Source organism: Plodia interpunctella, chromosome 12, assembly GCF_027563975.2.
Source record: "Plodia interpunctella isolate USDA-ARS_2022_Savannah chromosome 12, ilPloInte3.2, whole genome shotgun sequence".
NCBI classification, from domain to species: Eukaryota; Metazoa; Arthropoda; class Insecta; order Lepidoptera; family Pyralidae; genus Plodia; species Plodia interpunctella.
In genome coordinates this window covers 3,453,421-3,472,370 of record NC_071305.1, presented here as the reverse complement: position 1 = coordinate 3,472,370, position 18,950 = coordinate 3,453,421, and the positions used below count along the sequence as shown (strand labels likewise).

General features: G+C 33.9%; 5 protein-coding genes across 6 annotated transcripts; 2 read left to right on the top strand and 3 right to left on the bottom strand.

Annotated features, from left to right (window-relative positions):
* Positions 1-1,222: 1,222 nt before the first annotated feature.
* On the bottom strand, positions 1,223-9,573 carry LOC128674355 (uncharacterized protein). 2 transcript variants are annotated; one of them, XM_053752849.1, is made up of 7 exons: positions 9,358-9,573; positions 9,093-9,269; positions 8,375-8,582; positions 7,339-7,468; positions 6,555-6,685; positions 5,721-5,844; positions 1,223-5,365 (listed from the first exon to the last, which is right to left on the bottom strand). In XM_053752849.1, exons 1-7 carry the CDS (start codon positions 9,405-9,407, stop codon positions 5,121-5,123), a joined length of 1,065 nt encoding a protein of 354 aa, XP_053608824.1. In that variant the 5' UTR covers positions 9,408-9,573; the 3' UTR covers positions 1,223-5,120. The 2 variants fall into 2 exon arrangements, with proteins under 2 accessions (XP_053608824.1, XP_053608823.1); XM_053752848.2 differs by having other exon boundaries at positions 7,333-7,468; positions 9,358-9,570.
* Positions 9,574-9,616: 43 nt separating this feature from the next.
* Positions 9,617-11,606, top strand: LOC128674353 (NEDD8-activating enzyme E1 regulatory subunit-like). The gene has a single exon (XM_053752845.1). The coding sequence runs from the start codon at positions 9,964-9,966 to the stop codon at positions 11,569-11,571; it is 1,608 nt and encodes a 535-aa protein (XP_053608820.1). The 5' UTR covers positions 9,617-9,963; the 3' UTR covers positions 11,572-11,606.
* Positions 11,607-12,399: 793 nt separating this feature from the next.
* On the bottom strand, positions 12,400-14,919 carry LOC128674285 (N-alpha-acetyltransferase 30-like). Its single transcript, XM_053752767.2, has 2 exons — positions 13,887-14,919; positions 12,400-13,105 (listed from the first exon to the last, which is right to left on the bottom strand). The coding sequence occupies exons 1-2, from the start codon at positions 14,568-14,570 to the stop codon at positions 12,941-12,943; spliced, it is 849 nt and encodes a 282-aa protein (XP_053608742.1). The 5' UTR covers positions 14,571-14,919; the 3' UTR covers positions 12,400-12,940.
* A 173-nt stretch (positions 14,920-15,092) lies between these two features.
* LOC128674283 (uncharacterized protein) lies at positions 15,093-18,164 on the top strand. Its single transcript, XM_053752765.1, has 3 exons — positions 15,093-15,624; positions 16,355-16,800; positions 16,873-18,164. Exons 1-3 carry the CDS (start codon positions 15,290-15,292, stop codon positions 17,562-17,564), a joined length of 1,473 nt encoding a protein of 490 aa, XP_053608740.1. The 5' UTR covers positions 15,093-15,289; the 3' UTR covers positions 17,565-18,164.
* A 330-nt stretch (positions 18,165-18,494) lies between these two features.
* Positions 18,495-18,929, bottom strand: LOC128674288 (nuclear nucleic acid-binding protein C1D-like). The gene has a single exon (XM_064436295.1). It carries the CDS (start codon positions 18,927-18,929, stop codon positions 18,495-18,497), a length of 435 nt encoding a protein of 144 aa, XP_064292365.1.
* Between the last annotated feature and the right edge of the window lie 21 nt (positions 18,930-18,950).

Here is an 18,950-nt window from a genome sequence, read left to right as displayed (position 1 = left end):
TAGGTAGTATGAGCAGATGCAAGATGCGGTTTTCAAAATCTTTTGAGTACTCATTTGTTTGGAACTTATTTTGCATCAATAGGATTACTATTTTATAGTAATTACTATATAAGACAAATGTATCTAAATTAAAAGGCACATCTTGATAGAAAATTCATAATTTTGGCTCTAGGACCGTTTAATATCTGAAAATAACAACATAAGATACTCCAAGTAATATACTTAAAAGATTTATACTAATCAAAATAGCGCTTATGCAAAGCAGGAGATTTGAATATAGATAGCTAATAGCTAGACAAATACGGTAACGTAATGAAAAAATACATTTTAGTATGAACTATAAATTATATAAGCAATGCGACCAAGCCCTGGCATCTGATATCGATATACATATTTTACATAAGTCATACATGCCTTAGAGAGCATTAAAATCCCTACCATTTTGGCGATACTTGTACCAGTACAGTCAATAGCACATCACTAGCAAATTCGCCGCTAATACTACAGGATAAACTCCAAATCGATATGAATTTGGTTGTTACGAAGGCATAAAGATTGAAGGTGAAGTTAGAAGCTACATGTTTCATGAATTTACATAAAGCTTGATGTTAACCTGTAGCAAGATTAATTATCTTTTTGGAAGTAAGCCAAGGTAAGGTGAACAATGTGTTTGATGTCTTTCTTGTTGAATTTGATTATACGATTAAACCGGAACAAAGCCATCAAGATATAATATTAATAATAATTGTTTAAAGAATATTTTTTTTATATTATGCAAGAGTATTTGACAAGGTTTGTGTTTTTTAAATTCGAATAATTTCAAATATATGGATTAAGAGATTCATCAGATATATCCAATATAGGACAAGAAAGTACCATATATAATAGAATAGAATGAGTATAAGAGAATGGTACGTATTGTACTATACGATACTATTCAAATGAGCAGTGAAGGGTGAATTTCAATAGCTCAATTGAGCCAGTTTTTTAGTGCGTATTTTCCCCTTGGACGTGTGCATATAAAAAATAACAACATACCTTTTGTATAAGTACAATCAATTATATAAATCAGGAGTCTGCCTCGCGAAAGAATTCCTGCTGAGCAGGCGCATAAATCGTTGACAAAAACAACGTGGCCGACCAGTTATTTATCGTTCTACATATAACCTTATGGATTTATTTCGTGACGTGGACTCTGATTTTAAATAAATAAAACAAATTGTTAACTTTAACAAAATAATCGTTTATGTTCACTTCATGTTACAGGACAGGAAGAAATATATCACAGTAAACCAAATAGAGTAACAACACCGCATTATATTTTTTAAAAGCGACATTATTTTATAAGCAATCTCTAATATGTTTCACACAAATTGATGTCACGACTAATATATAGACTATAAATACCATGGTAATGTTACTTAAGTGTGACGTCAGATGTATTGCAGTCTTCAAATTTCTTTCACCAATAGCATCGTCTTGGCGAACGCATAACACAAGAAAATAACATCTATTTCAATTGTTACGTAAGATGAAAGAGATAGCACTATTAAAAGAAATTTGACGAGTGAATACCCCAAGCCAATAGCATGGTAATCGGAATATGTTAGCATGAGTGAAAACACCTTTGCAAGGTGCCACAGTATATTACAATTTATCCTGTGATTCTTGATTGCTATTAATAATCTCCTATTATCCGATGATATACTTAAAGCCCAAGCAAAATTTCAACAATTACAACTAAACGTGTAAAACGTAAACACTATTTAGCTCCACCAGAACGTAATTTTCTAACATATCTGTTAAAATACAAAATTATCCCTAAAACTTAAACAATGATAATACTAAAACAATTCTGATGCAGTCCGATTTGACATTAGTTCTATGGTAAATTGTAGAAGACAAAGCACCTTAACTAAAACAAATTGGTATACTAAAAAGTCAACATTCGAAGACCCAAGTACACAGGGTTTGGGTGTGTGTTATGTTGAAATTTTTTTTTCGTATTTCATTTAAATTAAAAAGTATAATTTATAAATTCTTGTCAAGAATTGATAATTTATGACTTACTAATAACACACATTTATTAATATTTTTTTATACTAACCCGTAATATTCGTGTCATCTTTATTGCCAAGAAATGTTGTTATTCTTATCAACTATCGAAAGATATTTTAGCATCTTATTCCATACGACCACCAAAGATACAACCAATATATTGCTTTGACTTATAAAACGCCACAATTACCGGGATATAAGCTTAAAATCACCCATTTGGTTCTCAAATCTGTAACCAAAAACTCTGTGAACGATTTATCTATTAGACAGTATAGTAGTAGCATCACCCACAACGCGAATTTTGCCACGAAACCACATCACTACTTAGGTATTCAGATTCTATAAATTTTATCGGCAGAAATCACGACATCCTACGCTATTTACAAGAACGAATAAAAATGTTAACACTTGTATCAGTTACACCTTCTATCTGATCATCAAATTTTGTAACTAATCTTTCAACTGACGACCTTACGTCTCTGTGAGACATGTATTTCGTAAGTTAAAAGTTAAGTCATAACATTAACGTAATATTAAATTTAAATCATAATATAAAACAAAGTCTAAAAATTTTATTTACATTTTTGCTACTTATCTAAAATACCCATTTAACTAAACAGAAGGCCAAAAACCGAAAATAATTTACTAATTATGGAAGCGAAGTTAATAAAAACATAATCATACCTGTAATATCTAAAAATAATAATATGTAGACGATACACTTAATACAATAAAACTGGAGATAGGCGCGAGCATCGATACATGTGGATGTATGTATCATAGATCCCACTTAGAAACAGGTAACAATCAAATACCAGAAAGATACACATAAATTATATTTTATAGGGTACCAAACTAGGATGAAACTGCGTTTAGGATAAATAATGAAAGAAAGCCAAAAACAACATTTAAAGCAATAATTAAGACGAACGCTCCACACTGGAAAACATGCGACAGAGATCATATGTAAAATTTAGTATATTATATTCAATAAACAAAGGCCACTATGCCTTAAATTTATCACGATAGATTTACACAATATTATTTACATAATTTTGTATTGTCAACATTTGATACTTGCTTAAACAATCGTGATATTCAGGGTAATTTTTTATTCAGTGTACAAATTTTCACAATAAACTCGGTGCATGGAATACAACAAATTGCATGAAATACACAGTGAAAAAATTTGAGTTTCCATACTGGGTCCAATCAGCTGATTGGCCTATTCTGAATCAGTTAAAAAATGACAAATAATTTTTAACCGACTCCCAAAAAAGGAGGAGGTTATACGTTCAAGTGTTTTTTTTTGCATTGATATAGATTATCTATATCATCTGAATCAAATAAGATCTTAATCCACTAGGAAAATCTGAGCAATGTTTAAATAAGCTGCACATCAAGCATAGTCTCTTTTCCCAAGAACAATTCCTTCAATGTAAAAACCAATAAAAAATTAACTATTGTATTTTTACAATGACGCTTTAATTAATATAGCGTTCAAATATCAAAAATCAAGTGCCTATAGATAATAGTTTGTCTATAAAGAGTAGAAAACTTTTGCTAAATTACACATTAAGAGGTCCGTACAAATAGTAAAAAAACCCATATAGGATCAATTCGTTGTCCATCTACACACTTTTTCCAGGAAATCTTTGAAGTATCAGGTTTAAATTTACATCAAATTCACGGATATATGACCATATATAACTCGAAACATGCCTCTTTCAGCGGTGAAAAAAATAAGTCAACGCGATCATAAAATATGAACCATATTTTTTATCATTGCAACACTAAAAATTGTTGCAATTGGTTGATAAACACAGAATGTTGCCAGTCCTGCGAACACAGTGCCCTCATATTATTTTCCATTCGTTATAGACAAATTAAATGATGTATGTTATGTTTGTTATAGGCATGGTTTAAAGCGACAATAAAGCGATATGCACGAGACAGAAGATACTGTAGAACTACACTACACACTCATGATTGCTTTTCTTGATATGACTTAAATTATAGTAATTTTACTGGATAACTTTAAAATTACAGCACATCTAACTAATTATATAGTATTTTATCATAATTTGTTAAATGAATTTGTTTTCTAATTTCGTCTGGTTAAAAATAACTTTGTGGTATTGCGCATACCACGAAAATGTACAATCGCCAAATACGTAATGAAAATATTTAAAATCTGTTATAGCACCGCAAAATACGTTTTGAAAGAGACAATGTAAAATGCAAATGAATTTGAAGAATGTCAATGAAATATGAATTGCTTTACGTTGGTTTCGTTTTTGCTAATATGTAAAATATAAGAGAATAAACATTTCAATATAAGTGACTCACTCGTCAACCAAGCCCTATTGATATGTTATGACTTTTGTACTTGCGACAAGCTAAATTGAGCCTTAGCACTTTAACAATTAGTATCAATTTAACTTGCAATTTAGAAAACTTGAGAGTAAGGCCTCTAAATACGATTTATGAAGAACCATTAGATGATGGCCACTGTCGCATAATATTATATTACCAAACTTAACTAGGCTAAATATTGCTCAGTTACAGTTAGCTTTACACGCACCGCGGTAAACTAAAGGCAGGCTTTAATACATAATTATGTACTATATAAATTTTACATAAGACAAAAAGATTTATATTCCGAGAGAACTGCAATTTATATTGCAATATTTATTATAATTTATTTATTTACTGTGAGAGTGACAAGTTGTTAGAAAACAAATTTTAAACTTAAATAATGACTTTTTTAATTGTTTGTTGGTAAGAAATGTTAAAATCATCAATAATTCAAAATAGCGCAACAACACGCTCTGATTTATACGCCAGCGTATTAACTCAGATGTAAGCGTCACAATTACATAAGCATCTCCCAAATGGGTCATGCAACTACAAATCTAATATTTTCTATGTATACTTATTAACAGTTTTCACTTCGACTGTGCCTAGTTTACCACAATGCGTCCACGTTTAAGCGAAATATTTACAAGAAACACGAATACCCGCATACGTGAACACACTGAGCAAGAGCATCGAGGCTGGCATCAATCGGGCATATCTATACTAGTAGGAGGCACTACAGGTTTCATGGTCTCGTTTTTCTTCTGATTTTTGTGGGGCTTTTTGTCTTTAACCTTTTTGTGTGTGTCGTCGTCTCGGTAGGGCTCCTGCGCGGACTCGGACGCACCGGAGCCCCGGTTGTTGTTGTACGCGATGTTCGCATACTCCTGCAGGAGGGGGAATACCGACAGCAGGAATTGACAAAAGTCTTTCCTGATGCCGAACCACCCTGCAGATTTACAAATCGATGTAAAGCTGGACAATATGGGGCCGGGCACGTTATTTGAATTGTCAATTGCAATAAATTGATAGAAAATGTGTAATTTAACACAATTAGCTACTTTTCAGCTAAAGTTTATAGCCCTTAGTTATATTCAAATCGATTTTCTTGCCGTTGACGTTATAAGGATGGGGCGTTAAGCTGTCATGTCTTGGGAAATACTTTAGGTAACAAAGTGATTTTTTTAAACCGAAGATTCTCTATAACCATGAGGTGTATCAAAGGGGCATCAAATCAAAATTTAGTCCGGTATTTTCTAGAACAGTCTACACCTGTATCTACAGTATAACAAAGTGTGACTCACATTTGTTTCCTCCCTTGGAGCTGAAGGACATGATGATGAGCGTGGCATAGCTGACGAACAGCGGACTGACCACCACGATGTATGACAGAGACAGACCATCATCCAGCTTGTTCGTTAGCAGCACCTTTCAAACAATATGTTAGGTTCAATTGGAAGTTCAAAACAAAATTATATTCGAACTTTTTTCTGTACCGTGCACGTACACATAGTCCCAAAAGGATCTATTACTGAAATGACTCATTCCCAAACGAATTGTCATCTTTTATTGGTTTATGGTTACCGGTAACCATAAAAAAACTAAACTGGGTTATATAACAGATAAAAATATAGCAAGGTAACCTGCACCTCGGGGTTTCGCTTCTCTATCCTTATGTGCTATTCCATGTTATAATATAACCATGTCCTAAATTTCATCGAAATCCGTCGACTAGATTCATTTGAGTAACATACATACATTCAAATTTGCATCTCATATTTAGAGAAAAAAATATATGGTAATTTCGGGTTGTTTTAAAGTACTCCAACAAAGACAAACAGAGCCTAGTCTCGAGATAAATATTCATTATTCATTTATTTATAAATGCGAAAGTCTGTCATAAAGTGTAATGGTAAGTTTATACGAAAAATACACACGATTCTTTCTGCCGTGAGAGGAGCCGCGGGTTACAGCTATCGACTCCATACTTCGATAATAATATTATAAAATGCGAAAATCTATCTAGCAAGATTTCACAGATAAACCGCCAGGCCGATTTTAATAAAATTTGGAATACTTAATAACTCCAGATCCAACATAGCATACTAACCAATAAACCATATAAACCAATCAGTTACCTGGAACACCAATATAGGTATGACGGTGAAAGTGTAGGCGAGCGCCGAGTTGAAGCTGGTCCGTCGCTGCTGGATGTTGACTTCCGGCGTGCGCAAGAGTATGCCCGCGAATATTATGCTATACAGCACCCCTGCAATTTAAATAGCAGCATTAAGACGCCCGTTTGTAACAGAAAGGTCCCAGATTCGAATCCTACTCGTGCCCCATGAATTTGTAGTTTTTTTTTTTACTACGACTTGCTTCCGGTGAAGGAAAACATCGTGAAGAAACCTGCACACTGGTTGACTATTTAGTTTACTAGTGTGTATGCCACTGGTAGTCATTAAATGGATATAGGTAGCAGCAAAGGCATGACAGATGCCTATGTATGCCTAGATCTTTAAAACTATGCAACGGATTTTGATGCCTGATTTTTTTATAGATAGAGTAATTCAAGAGGAAGGTTTAGATGTATAATTTATTAAGATTTTACTCGAGCGAAGCCAGGACGGGCCGCTAGTATATAATATTTCACATGCTGGTGACTTTAATTATTGATAGAAGTACACACAAAACAGATTACAGCAATAAAGAAAAAGATAAAAATTACACTACATTATACTACAGATATAGGCTAAAAAGCCTGAAAAAAAAGTCAAAATAGGATAAGATTTAGTTAATAACAGCACATATCCGAATAAATTATGACATTCTAGTAGAATAGTACAAAATTCATGACATGGCAGGCATATAATATATAGTAGCCCAAAACATAATTAGTATAAAAAACGTACATACACTCACCTACTAGGCTGAGGCACATCAGGATCCAAAGCGGCACAAACACCACCTCCCACGACCAGAAGATGACTACGTCCAGCTTCAGTGGCAAGAATATGAACTGCAGTATATTCACAGCACAAAACAGCTCCAGCTGGAAAAAAAAAGAAATTAAAAATTTTTGTTTCTGAACTGTAAGTATATTATATTGATAAAGTTATAGGATATAAGTATCTCCTATAGTTTTAAGGCCACTCAATAGATTCTGGCAAACTACCACAGGAGTAGGGAATCAGGAAAGTACACAAATGCACCATACTCTTGAACAATAATAAAAAAAGAATAAAGTAAATGTCCAAAACTTGTGTACATTACATGATATATATAATAATCTATAATAACAATGAGTTGGAAACTATTACTAATAGTGTCAACAGTGTTAATGTACTGACAAAAGTAAATAAAGCATTAATTAAAATTAAAATCATGTATGACAACAATTTCAAGAAATTTGAATTCGAATTTGTTTCATGCTCTTGTTTACTAAAAATTTATGAATTTTAAATTGAATTACAAGAAACTGTGTAAATGAATTGTAGGTAACAATTTTGCAGGCTCCTCAGAATCTTTGCCGCTGTTCAGATTCTCTACTCCTGTGAAACAACCATGAGGAAACCTGCACAACACTTGATGGCGGTATTCACAAGTTGAGAAACATGCACCAATAAAATTTGACACTAGTTTTAATAAATAAACCCTGATGATTCCCAACTGATGATAAAACGAATTATTTTTTATCACAGCTATGGCTCTTGCCTTCCTTATGAGTAAATATATGAGTATCTACTCATATATTTACTCATATATCCTATACTGATGATTAAAGTAGGTAAGTAGGAGTTTAGGATAGTGGAGAATCATTGGTATTGATATCTCTAACACAGAAAGTCTGACAGTTCAGGTCATCAGCTCTACACAAACAGAGCCACCTAAAATATTTAAGTCATAAGCAGTGCAACTATTATTAGGAATTCATTAAAAATTATGTTAAAAAACTTACCTCATAACTACGATCATGTTTCACAGACCATATACAGATGGCAATAGAAACAATACTAATAAAGATTAATGGTATGAAGACCAAAACCCATGTGTGGCGGCCAGTGGTCAGCTGATCACACACTAGTAGCTCAAACATAAGCAGGATCAGGTGGATGGCAAGGCTGATCAGCATTGCTTTATAGTGGATGTAGGCTTCGCCCTCTAACCTGAAAAAGTTGAAAAAATATATAACAGTAAATATAAAGTCAAACTATAAGTCTTACAACTAAAAGTTTAACTTTGCATAATTTGCTCTGGCTGGTGTAATATTTACCAAATTGATAAGTAATAAATTTTAGTTTCATTTCTCTTATAATTATGTTCTTATTATGCATTAACATCTACCTTACGAACCGGAGCAAAAGTGCCATCTAACAATTGTTTGTGTGTTGTGTTGATTCTCCACAATCAACGGGCTAAACACTCGTTTATAAAAGAGCACATAATTTTTTTTACATGTATGGACAAATCACACAGATTGAGTTAACTCCAAAGTTTGAGATAGTCAATCAATGATACTATATTTTATAACACTTATAGAATATAGATAACTTTTCATCTTAACCTGATCGGGGTTCGAACCAGTGTCAGACGAATTGAGACAACTACATAATATAATACTAACTAGTAAACTTCAATTTCATGATGATGATAATGATTAAACAAGAATAACTTACCTAAAGTGAGGATATTGCCACCAAACGTAAGTACCTACTGTAGCGCCAAGCACGACCAAGAATTTCCAAACCCATATTGGTGTGAACACGGCCCAGTAAGACCATGATATAGAATTATCTAACTTTAACGCTAGTAACGCAGTAAATATGAGTAAACAACTATGAACAACGAATTTGCTGTAAAGAAACGAGAGCACATATTAAATTAATGAACACCATTACGTACAAACAATATCACAATAGTTACAAGTGAAAATATACCTACCTAGGATTGAAATCCTGAAATAGAGTTTGTAAATTCATTTCCATACACATGAGTCCAGATGTAATTTATAAACATTTCACATTAATACAGATCAGGAATGGCCGCAAGTTATTTTGTTTCATAAGCTTTGTTTTTGTACTTCAAAGCCTCAAAATGAAAGTAGGTAATGGTAATATATGAAATGAAAACGAAATGAACACAGCAAATGCAGATGAACAACCAAAGCTGAACAATTGACACTGACAGGACAGGTTGAATTGAAAGTGACATGAATTGAGTGAGGTTATATAACCCGTAGATATTTTTTTTGTTAGTTTAGTTTATTCATAAGAAAAGGGCAAAGGAAGTCTATATAGTAATCGTCTTTAACTCTGTCAATGTCAATAAATGACATCAACATTCGTGAAAAATAAGTGGAAAGTCGCCCGCTCGTAGGAGTCGTAGGTATCTAACTACCTAGTCGGTTTGCGGTCGGCCGGCATAGGTACTCACTCGGCATTTTTCAATTGCAATCGTATAGCTTTGGCCAATTTGAAATAATTTATTTATTGTTTTTGTTTAGCATTAATAAGTTTTAAATAATCCCTAATATAAAGCCGGAACACAATGGCATCACCATCTCCAAAATCACCGGAACAAAGCGAGAAGAATAAGCAATATGATCGTCAACTCCGCTTGTGGGGTGATCACGGACAATTAGCCCTTGAAAGTTCTCATATTTGTTTAATAAATGCATCAGCTTTGGGTACAGAGATTCTTAAATCTATTGTCTTACCTGGTGTTGGTGCTATTACAATTGTAGATGATGCTACAGTGAGTGAGGAAGATATTGGATGTAACTTTTTCTTAGAATGCTCCAGCAAGGGCTTAAATAGAGGATCAGAAGCTTTACGCCTTCTACTGGAACTCAATTCATCTGTACAAGGTCACGCCGTACAAGAGCCTCCGGACCAAATACTTACAGATAATCCAGAATTCTTTAAGGCATTTAGTGTAGTTATAGGAACAGGTCTTGGAGAAAAGACTATCCAATCTTTGGCACAACATTTGTGGGATATAAATATTCCCTTCATTTTATGTCGTTCTGTGGGTTTCTTGGGATCATTTAGGATACAAGTCAAAGAGCATGCTGTTGTTGAAAGTCATCCTGACAATGAACAACCAGATTTACGGTTAGATGTACCATTTCATGCACTTTCTGAATATTTAAATAGTTTTGATATTGAAACTGTTGATTTGAAAGATCATGGCCATATACCTTGGATTGTAATTCTTTATAAAGCAATACAAAAATGGCAAATTAGGAATCCTAACAGCTGGCCAATGAGTAGGAAAGAGAAAGCAGAAATCAAAACATTGATTGAAGAATTTATAAGAAAAGATGAGAATGGTGTACCAATAAATGAAGAAAATTTTGAAGAAGCCCTAAAGGCTGTGAACACTGCATTAGTGCCAACATTTTTGCCTGTAAAAATTCAGGAACTTTTATACAGCAGTGCTGCCACTAATTTGACTAAGGAGAGTGCTCCATTCTGGATAATGTGTTCAGCACTGAGAAGCTTCATCGAAGCCGAAGGGAAAGGCAAGTTGCCAGTGAGGGGCGTGCTGCCAGACATGACTGCCTCCACGGAACATTATATCAAATTACAAAACATCTACCGAGTACAAGCTGCAATGGATGCCGAAGTAGTTTACAGAAAAGTCCAACAAATTGTTTCTCAACTTCACTGTGATAGCATTAGCGAGAGTGAGGTTAAACTGTTCTGCCGCCATGCCAATGATTTGCACTTGATCAAAGGTTCCAATATAGCAACTGAGTACCAACTGACAGGTTCAGTACCTACTTACATAGCAAGATATCTGGAAGAACCTGACGTGATGATGGTTCATTATGTACTGCTGAGGGCAGCAGAAATATTTATCTCTGAACATTGTAGGTCTCCTGGAGATTGGGAATCTGAAGCAGATATTGGGAAACTGAAATCCTGTGTTTCAAAACTGCTCAGTGATATATCTTGCAATCCTTTCCCAAAAGATGATCATATTCATGAAATGTGTCGGTATGGGGGTGCAGAAATACATAGTGTATCAGCTTTTCTAGGAGGTTGTGTTGCACATGAAGCTATCAAGCTTGTGACAAGACAGTATAAGCCAGTAAACAATACCTTTATTTATGATGGAGCATCCACGAATACTGCTACTTTTACATTTTGAATACTTGAAATCTATCAATAAATGTAATTGAACAACATGGTATTTTTCCTTAATCCTGCTTCCAATCTATTTTCAGTATTTTTATCTATTTTCTTTTTGATTTTAGAGGCTTTCATTATTACTAGCTAGCTTTTGCCCGCGGCTCTGCCTACGTATATATCTCTACGAAAGTGGTACAGACGCGCCAGTATTATTCTTATCTATGGTGTCTTGGCACATTCTGAGAAAGGACATTTCGAGAAAAGGACATTTTGCGCCAAGACGATCTATATGGTACCGACATTATTTTCATACAAACTTTCATTTGACGGTTGATTTGAAAAATAAAGTAGCCTATAAATTATATTAATACGAAATTTCATCAAAATCGGTCCAGTGGTTTAGCCGTGAAAGCGGAACAGACTTTCGCATCCTATTAATATAAACTAATAAGTGAGAATTTCGGATTAAAAATTACCGTACGTGTTATTCCAGATTATTTTCTACGTGAAGTTCCAGGGCGCAGCTAGTTTATAATATTAGTATGGATTTTTTCTGACAGGCCAACCATGTAAACTGGTGAATTGTACAATGAAATAAAACAAAACTTTCAGATTCAGATTTTTCAATATTTGTTCCAAATAGAGGTTAATAAAATTAGGTACCTATCTATTCATTAAAAAAATTCTGGGGTGTAAAAAGATAACTATTCTTCCCGCCCCACCAAAGTCCCGCAAACGAGGTATGCTGTCAGAAGCTAAATCACAGTAGGCCATGAAATTAGTAGATACTCCTAATTCCATGCAGTAGGCACATAAGACTATGGGGCATAAGAAATGTCAAACTGCATTTTAATTTCTTCAAGTTGTGTATTTTTAGTATGGATATTAAACCATTTACATCCATTAGAATGAGATATAAAAGATTCAAAGAAAATATTTCATAACAATTTTCAACGCATAAATTAGATAAAATAAAACATATCACATGACTATTAAATTATTGAAAACAAACTATATATTTGGCTAAAATCCACATGGCTGTTGAAGGTTACACCACACAACAGTAGCGCACATTTTATATATTCCATGGTACAATTATATTGGTATAACCATCAGAATTTTGATAAATAAAATAATGAAACTATTTTGGATTCAAAATATTTATCTTCTACATAAATTTGGGAAATTTTAATAGATCAAAGAAAGACTAATAGAAGCTTTTAAATTGAGAAGAGAACAGCTTTTATATGTATATGTATTTGCATGAAACTCGAGTGGCAGTACCACATTAATATATACCATTATTGTACCACTATGTATGCTGAGACAGTGTAGTCTCTACAAGTATAACACAACATTGAAAAATTCACATTTGTTACCTACTTATTTCACCTAAGCCATAGCTTCAATCGCAATGCATCTACACCATTCAGATAATACCGAAATAAACGCTTGTCCCTCACAAACCCGAGGTTTTCATAGAGCTTCAATGCTGGCTTGTTCGTTATCTCTGTTTCTAATACCACTTCATCAGCATTATCATCAATCATTGCCTGAAAAAATATTAAAAGAATGATCACAGAGTGATTGAAGAAATAATATATAAGTCACAAGAAGTCTTCTGTTGACAACTGGTTGTAAATATTTTAGGATTTCTTAGTATGTATGGTGGATGCGGTGGGGGTGTAATGGATAAGATGCCCACCTGTGGATCGAAAGGTCTCAGGTTTGTATCCTATTCATGCCATATGAGTTTGTATATCAATCTGACTCATATATAGTACTTTTCATAGACCACCACTTGCTTCCAGTGAAGGAAAACATCGTGAGGAAACCTGCACACTGGTGGACAGTTTAGTTCACTACTGTGTATGCAACTACCTGCCACTAGATGGTGGTAAATAGTTGTAAAAGTCATGTCAGATGCCTTTAGGCGACTTGAATAATATCTGACACCAGTGATAGTAATAACACATTTGATATGATGATGAGTATGTATAGTTATCCATCACAGCCATATAGGATTTTTATATGAAAATGTGAGCATTAACAATAATAAACCAAAATTTTAGGCATTTTAGCATGGGTCTGTCTTCGTGTATGCTACCCTCATCTGCACTGCGCCTCTCTCATCCATGTCCAACCTGTGGCTCTCATTTTGTCTATCCATCTTATTTCATAGAATTTTATTATACATAAGTCTTATTAGAATCTTATTAGTCTCTTATGTAATAGGCAAATCAGCTTGTTAACAATATTGAAATTAAAATGTATACCTGTATTATTTTGTGCAAATATAGGACATATGAAAGTATTGTAAAAAGAATAAATTACCTGAATTGCTTTTTGTACCAGCCTGGATCCAATGCCTCTTTTCCTATACTTCTTGTCGACTGCCAGCATTGCTATGTAGCCCCGTTTCACAACATTCCGGTGCATATCTAACTTACATACAATGGCACCAATACATGTCCCTTCATGGGTTGCCAAGAAGCAAAGCTTAGGCCAATTATGTATAAAATATCTATATGTATAGATTGAGTATGGTTCTGAGAGATCTTTTTGAATTAGTCTCATAATTTCAGGCATTTGCACTTCAGACTCATAGGAAATAATGTCAATTTCACCCTGTGCCTCTTGTAGATCAGCAGAACTATTCTCTAGACCCTCATCTATGGTACACCTGACATTTGGTGTAGAACTGGTCTCCGTGCCTTGTTCAGCGTTAAACTTTACACTATTTACATCTATTGCAACTTCGCCTTGTGCATCTGAATTATCACTTCCAACGTTGGAACTACTGTCTTTTGAGTGGTCACTTGTCCCATTCGTTAGGGTGCGATTTATGTTGTTTAAATGAAGTGTATTAACTAACGTTTCGCTTAACTTCTGATCCAATATACTTCTATCGTCAGTCGTTTCTGAAGGATCTTTGGCCTTTTTGCTTTTGTTTTTCATATTCGTATTCACCTGATTGCACATATTACTCTGTACATCCTCACCCGCTACTTGATTCATGGTGGCGTTATTCTATCTATAATATTTACACATTCACACGATTTTAAGCTCATATAAATTCCACAAAAGCCTACGATGTTACATGCATCTTTTCCTTGTCAAAATTGAAGAAGAGTATCCCCGACATCTTGCAAAGTTTGGATGCGACTACCTTGATCAACGATACCTACTCGAAATGTGATAAGACAAAGAGATGTTTCACGGTAGATAGGAATCTCAACAACACAAAAATAAAATGTTTTATGAAGAATTGTAAATACAATTGGAAAATTTCTGAATTTTACGAAAAGTCAAGTCAAGATACCCTTCCACAATCACATTGCAAAAACGCGATATTACCAGATGCCAAAATTATGTTTTGACCTCAGTGTTGGTTGACACAAATGGAACTTCTTCCTGCAAGGCAGGACCAGAAAAACGCGACGACCAGTTTCTGGCTGGCACTGAATGGGACGAATGGGCTCAAATGTGTTGTCATTTTTCGCTTTAAAAATATATCATAACATAAATCTAAAATGTCATAATGAATGTCAACTTGACAGATGGATGTCATTCTCTCGTCTCTGTCTCCGGGTCTTTTATTAATTTCAATTACCAATGAGTCCGTAAAATATTTAAACCCGCAATAAAAATGAGGTGACGTGGGTGTTGTAAAAAGATAAAAACAGATGCATTCCATTTCATAAAGTCCTCGAAAGTAATATTTTCAAGCCAGAAAAATGGCCGGTGCTCCAGTCAAGTTAGGTTCAATTTTATCATTTTGTGTTATTCTTTACGCGGTGTATTACCGTAAAAGTGAAGAGACAGATCAAAGGCTGTTGCCGGTAAAAGATCATCTTTTAGATTTGGAAAGCAAGAATTTAGTTGGTGTGGGAAGTTGGCAGCCAAAAGTGGCACTTGGGTACGGAGCATGCCATGATCTCTTTGTGAATGCCACATTATTACTGAATTATAAAGACTTGAGAGGGAATCCTGAACATTTCAATGAAATTGCTAATAAAGTCGAATTCTTAAAAAGCTTTTCATATTTCTTTAAGCATGGAGCTGCAGCAGAGTAAGTAAACAATGATCTAAAAGCTAATATTTTTTATTCTCACTAATAAATAAGAATACAACATTCAAATAAGCTATTATTATGTTACTAACAAAATAATTATAATTTATAACTAACATACCTACATTGTTATACAATCTGTCAAGAAAGTGAATATGAGTTCATTTTTTGTCATTGCAATATCAAATAGAATAGTCAGATTCATAATAAACAGCCATCTGGAGACAGCACCCTCATTTATTTTCTTCACTTTGTATATTTGTTGTATATTTATATGTATAAATATACAACAAATACAGTGTCTCGTTGTATGTGTTGTACATACAACTAGACAGACTGTATTTGTTGTAAAAGCATTTTTCAATTAATATTTATTTTTTAGCAATTTATTTTATGGATATATTATTTTTGGTGGCTGTGTAGTATGTGAAAGGGCCCAGGTTCAAATCCTACTCATGGCATATAAGTTAGTTAGTACTCATGTAGTTTTCATTGACCACTACTTGCTTCCAAACAATGTTATCAACATTGTGAGGAATCCTGCACACTAGTTGATTATCAACTTGTGCTGGAAATTGAGTAGGCAACCACTTCATTAATAGTGCCAAGAAATATGTTTTATGTTTCATTCCACATAATGAGCACAACCATCAGCCATGAGGAATATGAGTATGAAGAATTTATTCCCCACTTCTGAGAAAAAGTCTCAAATAAATAAGTTTTATTGCAGGAGATTCATGTCCAATTCCAAGTTGTATGATGATCTGATTGAGGAAGCCTTAAAGCTGCCAGGCACAAAATGGGCCCTAGGTGGCAATGCCCCACTCATGGCCAGAAGGTTTTTCATTGAAGGGTGGAAAGTGCTATTTGCCGCAAAGATGAGTGAAAAGCTCAAGTCATACATTCCAGATGGTATACAAATAGTTGGTGGTACTGAAGGGGAAGAAGTAAAAGATGACATTCATATGATACTGGAGTACAAAGCAGATGAGAAGTTTGGCACTTACTCTGCTCCAAGAGCAAACAGATATATTTTGCATAATGATGAAAATAATCCATTACTGAGTTCCTTGGAAAAATTTGGTGAACACTTGCCAAAATTTAATCCTAACTTGCTAGTCATTAGTGGACTTCAAATGATGGATAATTACCCATTTAAGAAAGATGATATTATAGGTTTGTTATTATTTTTTTATTTATTTTCTTATTCAACGATTATTATTTTACATACAATTTTTTTTCCTACAGATTTGAGAGCTGAAAGACTTAAATTAGTGAAAGAACAAATATTATCACAGCCAGTGACGACACTTGCCCACTTTGAGATGGCTAGTTATGTGGACTTAGACTTGTTACAACATCTCACGACCAAGATCCTGCCTTATGTAGATTCTGTTGGCATGAATGAGCAGGAGCTGGACAACTTGAGTAATGTTTTAGAACACGGCAAAGTTAGTGTCATTGCAGATTCTAATCCCAGAGTAGCCACAGCCTTGGACCAAATGCGTAAAATTTTTAAACTAGTCAGACAAAAGAACAAAGAAAATGAAAGCAACCGTAAGTTGACTCGCATCCATGTGCACACGCTAGCATATCAAGCTATACTCACTGTTAAAAATTCACAGTGGAAGCGAACGGAAGCAGCGGCTGCGAAGGCATCTTTAACTGCTCACAGATATGTTTGTAATAGCCAAATTGTTAAAGTTGAAAAGACTAAGCTGTTGCTAGATGATAGTTTTTCAACAACCACAGATAACAGTAACATTAGCAGAGTATTTTTTGAGCCAACAAAACCAGTCTCATGCTGGGAGGAAATCATTGATGGGGTACACATAGACCTGTGTGTGGCTCCTGTGCTGATTTGCACAGAAGCACAGTTGACAGCAGGAGCTGGGGACAATATCTCTGCTGCAGGACTGGTTCTGCAGGTGGAGAAATGATTTTTTACTACTAACTACTCATATGACATCTTTAAATTAAACATAAGTATGTATTGTGAACAATTAGCATAATAATTAATAATTTTTACATTTTGTAGTGCCCAAAGTTACAGCAGATATTTTATTTACCTAAATTATTTATTTATTTATGTAGCTTTATCAGCTTATGAATACATTTATCATTGCAGCTTATCTAAAAATGTGCCATTTGTTTTAAATAATTCCTTTAGTTTAAATACAGTAACATCAAATAGTGCACTAAGCCTACAGTAGCCCTTCAAAATAATAATAATATATGTATTTTATAGCTTAAATTATTTTGAGCTTGCCGAAATATTTTTTCATTCCATACATTTATTAAGGTATCGGGATTTGTTATAAGAGGAATAATCCCTAATATTTTAGGGCACAATATGTTATATGTGGTGTTTTATTATAATTATTTTAAAAAGCTTTTATAATTATTGTCTGGTGGCGGTGTTAGTGTGATCATTTTTAAATTTGTTATTGTTGAGGCTTTATACATTCCCGAAATTGTATTGATATTTGTGATCTGAAGTTTTTTTGGATAGAAAGAATTTAATAAAATTATAATATCAATGGATTTTATTTTTATTGCCTAAAAAGTTGTATATATATATACACAAGTATATGATATGGAAACATATCCTAATTTACATAATCAAACACAAAAATTTAACTTAGTTCTTATAGTTCTAATAATTTACATTCATGGATACAGAAGGGCTGAAGCCATTAGGTATAACAATAAAACTTTATTATATCCAAGACACATCCGTTTTAAAAATATAAAAAAGCACATTATTATATATAAGCAAATAAAACCGACCAATTTGATCTTAACATTGTACCTTAAAAATAATAAATTTACTTCTAGATTCAGTCTTAGTATATAGGGGTCATTACTCACTAGGCATCACTGTCTTCAAATTTAATTATCTTATTTTGTGGCTTCGCCGTCGCTTTGTATGGATCATAAAGGCCACTTCTGACAAACCTTTTTGCTGCTTCAATGTCAACAGTGGGCCGTTTTTCGCGGTCTTTAATTTCTTGCCATTTAACCATAACTGACTTGATCCTTTGCAGCTCATCTTTGATGGGATGTTTCATGGGATCTTCTCCTTGTATCCTTAAATGTACCCAGTGCAATGAGTTCAATGTAAACGCCAAGAACAGGTCAAGTTCTATTTGAGCAGGAAGAGTAAGTTTGTCATACTGTTGCTTCAGAGGTAAAAGTTGATCCAAAACTCTTTGGACTTCAATCAAATTTTCTTTTAGATTGTCACACTTCCCTACAAATTCTTCATCCTTAGCAAGCTCACCGTAATCCAAATCCCAATTCATTTTAAATTTTTTGAATAGTTC

Coding starts and splice junctions, on each gene's coding strand:
- LOC128674355 (XM_053752848.2), bottom strand. CDS start 9,407: ATGTGTATGGAAATGAATTTACAAACTCTATTTCAGGATTTCAATCCT. Junction 8,583..9,092: donor TGGCAATATCCTCACTTTAG/GTAAGTTATTCT, acceptor CAACTTTTTCAG/GTTAGAGGGCGAAGCCTACA. Junction 7,469..8,374: donor AACATGATCGTAGTTATGAG/GTAAGTTTTTTA, acceptor TTTTTTTTCCAG/CTGGAGCTGTTTTGTGCTGT.
- LOC128674353 (XM_053752845.1), top strand. CDS start 9,964: ATGGCATCACCATCTCCAAAATCACCGGAACAAAGCGAGAAGAATAAG.
- LOC128674285 (XM_053752767.2), bottom strand. CDS start 14,570: ATGAATCAAGTAGCGGGTGAGGATGTACAGAGTAATATGTGCAATCAG. Junction 13,106..13,886: donor TGGTACAAAAAGCAATTCAG/GTAATTTATTCT, acceptor ATATTTTTTCAG/GCAATGATTGATGATAATGC.
- LOC128674283 (XM_053752765.1), top strand. CDS start 15,290: ATGGCCGGTGCTCCAGTCAAGTTAGGTTCAATTTTATCATTTTGTGTT. Junction 15,625..16,354: donor AAGCATGGAGCTGCAGCAGA/GTAAGTAAACAA, acceptor GTTTTATTGCAG/GAGATTCATGTCCAATTCCA. Junction 16,801..16,872: donor TAAGAAAGATGATATTATAG/GTTTGTTATTAT, acceptor TTTTTCCTACAG/ATTTGAGAGCTGAAAGACTT.
- LOC128674288 (XM_064436295.1), bottom strand. CDS start 18,929: ATGAATTGGGATTTGGATTACGGTGAGCTTGCTAAGGATGAAGAATTT.